The sequence below is a fragment of the Bos indicus genome, chromosome X (assembly GCF_029378745.1).
Source record: "Bos indicus isolate NIAB-ARS_2022 breed Sahiwal x Tharparkar chromosome X, NIAB-ARS_B.indTharparkar_mat_pri_1.0, whole genome shotgun sequence".
Lineage (NCBI taxonomy): Eukaryota > Metazoa > Chordata > Mammalia > Artiodactyla > Bovidae > Bos > Bos indicus.
In genome coordinates, this window is record NC_091789.1 from 92,813,708 (window position 1) to 92,824,025 (window position 10,318).

A 10,318-nucleotide genomic window follows, 5' to 3' on the forward strand; every position below is an offset into this window, starting at 1 on the left:
ACTTCACTTTAACTTTTCACTTTCATGCCTTGGAGAAGGAAATGGCAACCCACTTCAGTGTTCTTGCCTGGAGAATCCCAGGGACGGGGGAGCCTCGTGGGCTACCGTCTCTGGGGTCGCACAGAGTCAGACACGACTGAAGCGACTTAGGAGCAGCAGCAGCAGCAGCTGGTATAAAGAATCAATGTTGGCCTCAGACTCTCCCTGCCCTGAGAGAAACTCCCAAAGCTCTCCCCTCCTGAGAGAAACTCCCAATGCCATATTCTCAGCCTGAGTGATGGGTGATCCTATAGTGTCAGAGGTGCTAGCTCTCTTCACTTTAATAATTTTCAAAAAGGTAGTAAAAATCAAGATATATTGATTTACAATACATTAATTTCACACATACAACAAATTGATTCCATGTATTTATAGATTAAGTGAGTGAAGTCGCTCAGTCGTGTCCGACTCTTTGCGACCCCATGGACTGTAGCCCACCAGGCTTTTCTGTCCATGGGATTCTCTGTCCATGGGATTCTCCAGGCAAGAATCCTGGAGTGGGTTGCCATTTCCTTCTCCAGGGGTTCTTCCCGACCCAGGGATCGAACCCGGGTCTCCTGTATTGCAGGCAGACACTTTAACCTCTGAGCCACCAGGGAAGCCCATTTATAGATTATACTTCCTTTAATGTTATTACAAAATAATGACTATGTTTTTTGTATTGTACAATATGTCCTTATTGCTTATTTATTTTATACATAGCAGTTTGTATCTCTTAATCTCCTATCCCTATCTTTCCCCTCCTGTCTTCTCTCCTCACTGATAAGCACTAATTTGTTCTGTTTATCTGTGAATCTGTTTTTTGTTGTTGTTGTTGTTATGCTCATTTCTTTGTTGTTTTCTTTAAGATCCTGTGAATAAGTGATAACATATGGTATGTGTCTTCTTCTGTCTGATTTATTTCACTAACATAATACACACCAAGTCCATTCATGTTGCAAATGACAAGATTTTATTCTTTTTATGACTGAGTAGTATTCCCTTGTGTGTGTCACTCACACACATGCACATATATATATACCACAGCTTCATCCATGATCTGTTTATAGATACTTAAGTTGCTTTCTATGTCTTGACTAGTATAAATAATGGTGCCATGCATATTAGGCTGTGTGTATCTTTTCAAATTAATGCTTTTGTTTTGTTTCAGATATATACCCAGGAATGGAATTTCTGGGTCGATTGTTGTTCTATTTTTACTTTTTTGATGTACCTTCACACTGTTTTCCACAGTGACTATACCAATTTACATTCCCACCAACAATATACAAAAGTACCCTTTTTTCCACATCCTCCCCCAATGTTTATGGTTTGTGGTCTTTTTGATGATAGCCATTCTGGGAGGTGTGAGGTGATATCTCATAGTGTTGGGTTTTTTTTTTAATATTTATTTATTTGGCTGCACTGGGTCTTAGTTGTGGTACATGGGATCTTCAATCTTCATTGCTACATGCAGAATCTTTCGTTAAGGCATGCAAAATCTTTTTAGTTGCCCCATGTGTACTCTTAGTTGTGGCATGTGAACTCTTAATTGAGGCACGTGAACTCTTAGTTGCAGCATGTGGGATCTAGTTCCCTGACTAGGAACTGAACCCAGGCCCCCTGCATTGGGCGCATGGAGTCTTAGCTGCTGGACCACCAGGGAAGTCCCTCTCATTGTGGTTTTGATTTGCATTTCTATGATGATTAGCAATATTGGGCATCTTTTCATTGACTTGGCTGTTTGCATGTCTTCTTCAGAAAAATGCCTTTTCAGTTATTCTGCCCATTTCTAAATGGGGTTGTTTGGTTTTTTAATATTTTTATAAGCTATTTATATAATTTAGAAATTAACCCTTTATCACTCATATCATTTGCAAATATTTCTCTCTTTCAGTAGGTTGTCTTTTTGTTTTGTCAGTGGTTTCCTTTGCTGTGAAAAAGCTTTTAAGTTTAATGAGGTACCATGTTTTGGTTTTGTTTAGTTTGCTGTAAGAGACAGGTCCAAAACATATTGCTACAATATATGTCAAAGAGTGTTCTGTCTATTTTCTTCTAGGAGTTTTATGGTCTTATATTTAGGTCTGTAATCCATTTTGAGTTTATTTTTTATATAGTGTAAGAAAATGTTCTAATTTCATTATTTACATGCAGCTGTCCAATATTCCTAGCACCACTTATTGAAGGGAATTGTCTTTTCTCCCTCGTATATTTTTGTCTCCTTTGTCACAGATTAATTGACCATATGTGCATGGGTTTGTTTCTGGACTTTATAATCTGTTCCATCTATCTGTGTGTCTGGTTTTGTGCCAGTACTATGTTGTTTTGACTACTGTAGCTTTGTAGTATAGTCTGAAGACACCTTCAGCTACTAGTTTGTGAGTGTGATACCCCCAGCTCTGTTCTTGTTTCTCAAGATTATTTTGGCTATTTGGGGTCTTTTGGGTTTCCACACAAAATTTAAAATTATTTGTTCTAGTTCTGTGAAAAATGCCATCTCTAGGTAATCTCTTATGATCCTTTATATTTATGTGGTGTTGGTTGTAACTTCTCCTTCATTTCTGATTTTATTGATTTGGGCCTAGTAATACACTTTAAATCCACTCATATTAGTGATCTTCATTTCTTTTCAACCGAGCAAAATCCCACATCCCTCTGCCTGAAAACTGAAACCTTTCAATCAGAGACACCGTATGACCTCTGGGACTTACCTCCCCTCCCCTCCTTTGCCTCAAAACAGCCCCCCTCAATAATACTATGCATTCACTTCACTACTTCCCCAACAAGTGTCTGATATCTTTCCTTCAAAATAAGCCAAACCAGGCAAACTACTAACAACAATAACCAACCTCCCTCAAAGACTCAATGCTACTTTGATCATGACAGAAAACATGCCATCCCTAATCACTACTTCTCTCAGAGACCTCCAGCTTCCTGTTCTCATCTGATTTCCCCACCCTCATGTCCTTGCTCAAGGACAGATAAGCCAAGGATGGAGAAAAGTAGAACCTTAATTACAGGTGACTAACTGAATGTGGACTTCCTTCAACACTTTATCCCCCGACAGAACCTTTGGCCTTGTGACTGGAAAGACCCAGGCTGTGTTCCTTCTAGATAAGCGCCATGAACAGAGGCAGCTTCTGGGAAAACCCCAGGGAAGACAGGAAGAAATTAGAGAAGAAATCCAAGGTGAGTTGATCTGGAGAGGGCAGAGGAGTGGCCCAGGGGACATTGTATGGTGACTAGATTTCTGGGCATTGGGGGTTGGGGGAGGGTCAGAAGCACTGGGGACAAGGAGCAGCATGTCAAGGGGAGATCCAGAGCTTCTGGCCCTCATTCTGTCCTTGCCTGGTATCCTTGGGTAAAAGATCTGTGATCTTGCACTGGATTGGATGGTTCTCAGTCTGTTCTGGAAGGTGAGAGAAGAGCATGCCACCAGCATTAAGCACCTACTACATGCCAGACGAGAGCCTAGGCGATGTTACCCATTTTCTCTGTTAGCCATGACTAGAGAGGGTTTATTAGCTCTACTTTATAGGTCTAACATGGAGGCCCTGCAGCCAAGGAAGAGTTCCTGGCTGAAAGTCAGACATGTTTAGCTGAATCATTGCTGGGATTTATTTTTCTTTCTTTTTTAGACTTTCAAGACTATTTCCCAATACTTCTCTAAGAAAGAGTGGGCACGTCTGGGATACTCGGAGAAAATCACCTATGTGAATATGAAGAGAAACTATGAAACCATGACTAGACTAGGTAATAGGAAGTTCTGGGTTCAGACAAGGCTGGGAATAAATGACGATTCCTCTTTACAAGCCATGGTTTATTCTTCTTAGGCTATGCCAAGTGTCCCACATTTGTCCTTTTCTGTGCGAAGAAATCCCAGGGCAGTTTTCAACCCTTCTGCTCTTTTAAATCCTGTGCAGGGCTGTGGGCTGAGAGTGGCCACAGAGATGCTCAGACCTGGATTCTATGCATTTCTCTCTCACTGGCCGTGGTTCAGATTCCCCCTGCCCAGCTGATGAGCTTTACTGTTGGTGCTGTGTCCCAGCATTTCCCCCTCCTCTCAGGTTGTTTGTTAAGAAACAAATATTGTGCATCATTCTAGGTCTCCAGTGTACCCCACCGGCTTTCATGTGTCCTAAAAATGGAGCCACAAAATCCAAGCGCTGTGATTCTAAAACTAAGAACCCCAGGGAAAAGGGTAAGTGACAGGAAATGAGTCTCCTGAAGCCCATTTATGCGGGGTTCCAGATGGGGAAAGATTCTCAGGACTTTGTTCCCTCAAAAGCATCATGGTTAAGTGAAAAAAAATGGAATGCAGAGGGTTAAGCACAGTCAGAGGCCATTCATATATAATCCTAAAACATGCAAAACGAGAATATATATATTTTTATGGATAGAAAGTATTTGGTAAATGTATAAAAACGTGAATGAGAATAAAACCCATCAAACTCTGGAGTGAAGAAGTGGAAAAGGAAGGAGGGTAGGGATCAGTGAGGGCCACACAGATGGCTTCAGCTGTGACTTGTCCATAGTGTTTTGTTATGTTTTGAATAAAGAGCTCAGAGCGATCTGAAGTAGTTGTGAGATAATGTTGAAATCCTACTAGACCCAATGGTAGATGCACGTTTCAAATATTATTGTCCATCATTTTATGCATGTTTGAAACATTTCTTTTTTAAAGGAGTTAGTTCTTGCTAAGCACCATTAATGAATCACAGGATGATTAAGAAAAATTTGAAGTGTAAATCCACCCAAAACTTCCAAAATAATAGTGCATAGGTATTGGGTAACTATCTTAAGAAAGTGATTAACATATTATGTAATGACATATGGCTGTTTGCTTGCGTTTTATCAAAACCAAATAGTTGTCTCACTCCTAATCGAACCTGGTTCTGTGTGTTGAGTTTGGAAGAGAGTTTAAGAGAGTAATCTTCCACACATTGACCTTTCCTACTGGTCATTGAGCAGAGGCAATGTAAGGTTTTAAAAAAGTGACAGAGTCTAGAAATCTGAGCAGTGTATGTACTCACTTAAAAAGGGGATGGGATGTGTTCATTTGCTCTTTTGCTCTGACAGCACAGTTGTGAGAAGACAGGGTGAGAATGTTCAAAATGTCTCCAGTAACCCTTTGACTCTCTAGTTTAACAGGCCGGATTCCACAAGCTCCCAAAATTACTGTAAGAGGGCTAAAAACCCAGTGCTTGAGTAGCTACAAGGTTTTTGATGTTAAAGAGGTATCTTTATACTGGAAACATTCCATAACCACTGGACTAAATCATCCATGGTTCATTTCACACTTAACAGTTTCATTAAGGTGTAATTGACCTACTGTGATATTCACCATTTTAAGTATAGAGTGATTTTTGGCTAAAGACCAATCAATTTACTTCTTTGGGGAAAAACGTAAGAAATACATAATAGGAGAGGATAGGGCAGTGATGGGGTTTAGTTTACATTTTATAAACCATAGAAGAAAAATTCTGAATAGATGCTACAAATAAATAGCAAAATCATTGTTATTCAGAGGCTGGTCTCAGAGTAACTCTTTGATAATGAGTGGACTCGTCACCCTCTGCTGCAGAAATCCCTGATACTACAGGAGTCTCTGCAGTTTGAGAATATTTACCAACAACAAAAACAAATTTCTGACTTGTCACCTCCTTTTAGATGAACCTCCTCAAGGGACTTCCAACATGCAAGGGGGAAAATGCCAGAAGGTGAGTGCCTCCCAAATCCAAAGGACCAGAGACTTTATCTCTCCGTAGATGTGAATATTGGGATAAAAGTGGGAAAATAGCCTGGCCCTCACTGCCTCCCTTTGCTGATCTCTTTATCACAGTTCCTGATGTAGTTCAGTTCAGTCGCTCAGTCGTGTCTGACTCTTTGCGACCCCATGAATCGCAGCACGCCAGGCCTCCCTGTTCACCACCATCTCCCGGAGTTCACTCAAACTTATGTCCATCGAGTCGGTTATGCCATCCAGCCATCTCATCCTCTGTCGTCCCCTTTTCCTCCTGCCCCCAATCCCTCCCAGCATCAGAGTCTTTTCCAATGAGTCAACTCTTCGCATGAGGTGGCCAAAGAACTGGAGTTTCAGCTTTAACATCATTTGTTCCAAAGAACACCCCAGGGCTGATCTTTAGAATGGACTGGTTGGATCTCCTTGCAGTCCAAGGGACTCTCAAGAGTCTTCTCCAACACCACAGTTCAAAAGCATCAATTCCTCGGCGCTCAGCTTTCTTCACAGTCCAACTCTCGCATCCATACATGACCACTGGAAAAACCATAGCCTTGACTAGATGGACCTTTGTTGGCAAAGTAATGTCTCTGCTTTTCAATATACTACCTAGGTTGGTCATAACTTTTCGTCCAAGGAGTAAGCGTCTTTAAATTTCATGGCTGCAGTCCTGATGTAGTACCAAGAGCTAAATAATAATTAACAACAATTGTAATAGTTGTTACTTCTTTTGATTTCATAGTGATGACAGATACTATTTTAGGCAATTCACATGGATTAGTGTATTTAGCCCTTAAAACCTCTATGATGTTACTGCCATTTTATCCCCAAATAATAATGAAGTTATTATTAGTATTATTAAATACTACTACTCATAATAATGCAGATACTGTCGTACAGTGATGTTAAATAATCTGCTTGAGACCACAATGGCTGTTCTCTTCTCCAGAGGATCTTACTGACCCAGGGATCAGACCTGGATCTCTTGCATTGCAGGAAGATTCTTTACATCTGAGCCACCAGGGAAGCCCAACAGTGGCAGTGGTAGTAGTCTAATCCAAAGCCCCAAGCCATTTCCAAACCTATAAGCTTTTCCACACGTTTCTGAAGCTCAGGCGTTTCCCCTAAACTTTGCAGATGCTGCTGACACTTCTGTTTAGACACCCACTCTCACAACAGGGCCCCTTTTGTGTTGCTTGGGAATCACTTGAACTGTCAGCCTCTCTCTTCTGTGAGCTCCTTAGGGACCTTGTCTGCCCCTGAGGCATCTCTGAAGTCCCAGTTCCAGCCCAGGAAGACCCTTAGAGGTTTATTGAATGAGTTCTTCTGCAATTGCAGGTTAAACTATAGTTTAGAGGGTAAAGGGATCTGGTGGTTGGGTTACCAGTAGCAGTGTGGACACGGTTGAAGAGAGAATTCAAAGAGGGATCATAAAAGTGTTTGTTTTTATTGTTATCACATTTAAACAGCATTTATAGCCTTAGAAAGTTCTTTCACTTAGCTTGTTTTACAGTTATTGTTCACTGATGCATAAATAAGGGAGCTGATTATATAGTTATCGTTCACAGTTTTATAAACAAGAGCTGAATGAAGGTTGGCTTTAAGATCGTTGGTCAGCGACACACCCTGACACAAGTAGAATTGGTACAGGAACCACCTCACCTAATTCCACATGAAATGTTCTTGCCGAGGTAGGACAGGATGCAACATCTGGCACCACCTTCTTGGCTGTCTGCGTGAATTTATGTGAACCATTCTCTCCTCTCCTTTCCCTATATTCATCTCTCCCACACCATTTGCCAGCAGCGTTTTGTCCCCTCTGCACATTGTTCCATTTGCTCTCCCCGCAGCTGTCAACCATCTTATCTTCAATCCCTTAGATTTTATAGAAGCCCCTCCTCATTTTCACAGACCTCATGGATCGTTAGAACGCTCTACTTTCCCAAATCTTCCATGTACCACACTCCTGCTCACTTGGAGATTTCTCTTGGTGAGGGTGTCAGTCTGGAAAAAGCATGAAAACAAGCGTTCTAATCCTGGAAACGCCCTTCATTTAGACCATTCCATTTCCTTCTAACTTCCTAGATTCTTCGTAATTTAGGTACAGGTAATATAATGATCCCTCAGACTTGTTGAGGACGTTAATTAAGGTACTGCACAAGAAAACACTTTGTAAGCTCTAAAGCACTTGAGAAATGGATACTGATTGTATGTGACTTTCACGTTAAAAAGGTGATGCCCAAGAAGCCTGTAAAGGGAAAAAAACGTTCGAAGATAGTACCAGGAACATCAGGCCCAGAGCAGGCTCAGAGACAGCTGCGCTCCCAGGCAAAAGCAAGTATCTCTGCTCAGCAGAGTAAGAAAACAGCAGGTAAGAGAAACCACTTTTCTTACTTGTTTGGGAACAACTCCTCTGTCTTCCCTGGCCATGTTCAAGTGAATGGGTTAGCCATGGGAGATGGATCCTGGACAGGCCTAGGGCCAGGCTGGGCTGAGAGCTTGCTCAGCTCCAGCTGAAACATTTGAGCTGACTTCCAGGGTCCTCATTGCTGGGGCCTGGGTTTGATCCCTGATCAAGGAACTAAGATCCCACAAACCACTTGGCATGGCCAAATTTGTTTTAAAAACGTGTAACTTACAGAATCACAGATCTGAGTTGTCATCCATATGAAAGCCATGTAACTGGGGGCAAGCCTTTCAAATTCTCTGAGCCCCAGATTCCTAGTCCATAAAATGGAAATAAAGAATCCAAGTTCACAGGCTGTTCAAAGGTGTTCAATTCAAGGGACTTCCCTGGCAGTCCAGTGGTTAAGACTGCACCTACTCTGCAGGGAGCATGGGTTCAATCCCTGGTGGGGGAACTCAGGTCATTCCATCTGTGATAACTTGGGAACACATCTTACTCAGAGTTTTATCCCCACCCTCAGCTCAATGCCTGACACACGATATGCCTTTAATATCTGCTGAGTGAAAGACGGTCGGAATAAATGTGGTAAGTAATCTGAATTACTTACTGGTGAAAGGAGCCAGAAGCTAAAACTCTAACTGCTGTTTGGTGTGTATTGGTGTGGGTCTAACCTCTCAGCCTCTTGGAGCCAGAAAGTGTGCAAAACAGACTGTGTAGAAGTCCTGTGGACACCTGGGGAGGGAGGAGGCATCTCCTTATCTCACAAAACAGGACCCGACACTCCCTAACCCACCCAACACCCATGTACCAACTCTTCTCCAGGATCCAAGAAAAAGAAGGTTTCTGCCATCAGACTGCGAGAAAGAAAACCGGTTGCCTACGAAGAGATCAGTGATCCTGAGGAAGAATCCAATGGAAACACGGTTGATGTGTGGGCCAACAGAGGGCAAAAAAGAGAACCAGTTGCCCAAGAAGAGATCAGCGATCACGAGGAAGAATCCAATAGAAACACAGTTAATGTTTGGGCCAACAGACTGCGAAAAAGAAAACCAGTGGCCTATGAAGAGATCAGTGATCCCGAGGAAGAGGAAGATGAAGATGACTAAATCTGTAAGTAAGCTTTCTCTCCATCCCCACATCCCCACAAAAGGCACTGTTCTCTTATGTTAGTTGTATCCTGTCTTGTCACTTGTTCCTTTCTCCCAGTCCCTTGGGGGTGCAGCTCTGAGGCTAAATGAGAAGGATTCCCATGCTTTTTCTACTTCCTGCTCTGTATATCCAGAGATCTTCCCTCCCCAGGATGCTGTGGGCTCCCAAACCCCAGGTCAGCTTCTAGCATGTAGGCGACACATTCCTCTAGCCGAAAACCTCACTGGACAGTTGACAGAGTCGCTGCAGCCTGAACACAAGGTTGGTCTTCAGGAGCAGTGAGAGGTGCACATAGACCACAAGGCAGGATGGAATGGGAGTGCACAGGGGCCATGCAGGTCAAAATGAGGAGCTGAATAGTAATTTATCAGTCAGTGGGGGCTCATTGTCACTTATTTTCCTTCTCTTTCCTTGCCTCAGCCTCACGGATGTGACAAGTGCCCAAGATAAGAAGCAGAACTTGGTGGCTGTTCATGAACATGGCACGGCTATGAATTCCTAGCACATGAAATAAACAGTTCACAACAGTTAAACATGATTTTCCTTACTATGTGCCAAGCATTATTAGTTATTAAAGTTGTGTTAATGAGCAAGACATATACCTGCCGTGTGTTTCTGTCTGTGTATCCATGCTTCTAGGGCTTCCCAGGTGGTGCTAGTGGTAAAGAACCTGCCTGCCAATGCAGGAGGCAAGAGACGCAGGTTTGATCCCTGGGTCAGGGCAATCCCCTGGAGGAGGGCATTGGCAACCCACTCCAGTATTCTTGCCTAGAAAATCTGATGGACAGAGGAGTCTGGAAGGCTACATACAGTTCATGGGATCGCACAAAGTTGGACACGACTGAAGTGACTTAGCATGCACACACATCCATGCCGCTGCCTTAAAAATAAACAAATATTGTCAGATATTCTTTGTACAGAACAGCACTAACCTCCCCCTCTCCAGATGTAACTACTGAGGGCAGTTCTGTGTGTTTTATTGCAAACGGTTTTCTCTATATTTA

At 42.5% G+C, this 10,318-nt stretch overlaps 1 protein-coding gene across 2 annotated transcripts; it reads left to right on the plus strand.

The window, feature by feature from the left end:
* The first annotated feature begins 3,089 nt into the window (after positions 1-3,089).
* LOC139180945 (protein SSX1-like) lies at positions 3,090-9,907 on the plus strand. Of its 2 annotated transcripts, XM_070783578.1 has the most exons (7): positions 3,090-3,207; positions 3,657-3,771; positions 4,124-4,219; positions 5,689-5,738; positions 7,991-8,129; positions 8,988-9,275; positions 9,735-9,907. In XM_070783578.1, the coding sequence occupies exons 1-6, from the start codon at positions 3,142-3,144 to the stop codon at positions 9,269-9,271; spliced, it is 750 nt and encodes a 249-aa protein (XP_070639679.1). In that variant the 5' UTR covers positions 3,090-3,141; the 3' UTR covers positions 9,272-9,275; positions 9,735-9,907. The 2 variants fall into 2 exon arrangements, with proteins under 2 accessions (XP_070639679.1, XP_070639680.1); XM_070783579.1 differs by lacking the exon at positions 4,124-4,219.
* The last annotated feature ends 411 nt before the right edge of the window (positions 9,908-10,318 follow it).

Bases quoted from the DNA above. Each gene is read 5' to 3' on its own strand.
- LOC139180945 (XM_070783578.1), top strand. From the start codon at position 3,142: ATGAACAGAGGCAGCTTCTGGGAAAACCCCAGGGAAGACAGGAAGAAA. The intron at 3,208-3,656 runs GTGAGTTGATCT...TTTCTTTTTTAG, and splicing joins AATTAGAGAAGAAATCCAAG to ACTTTCAAGACTATTTCCCA. The intron at 3,772-4,123 runs GTAATAGGAAGT...GCATCATTCTAG, and splicing joins TGAAACCATGACTAGACTAG to GTCTCCAGTGTACCCCACCG.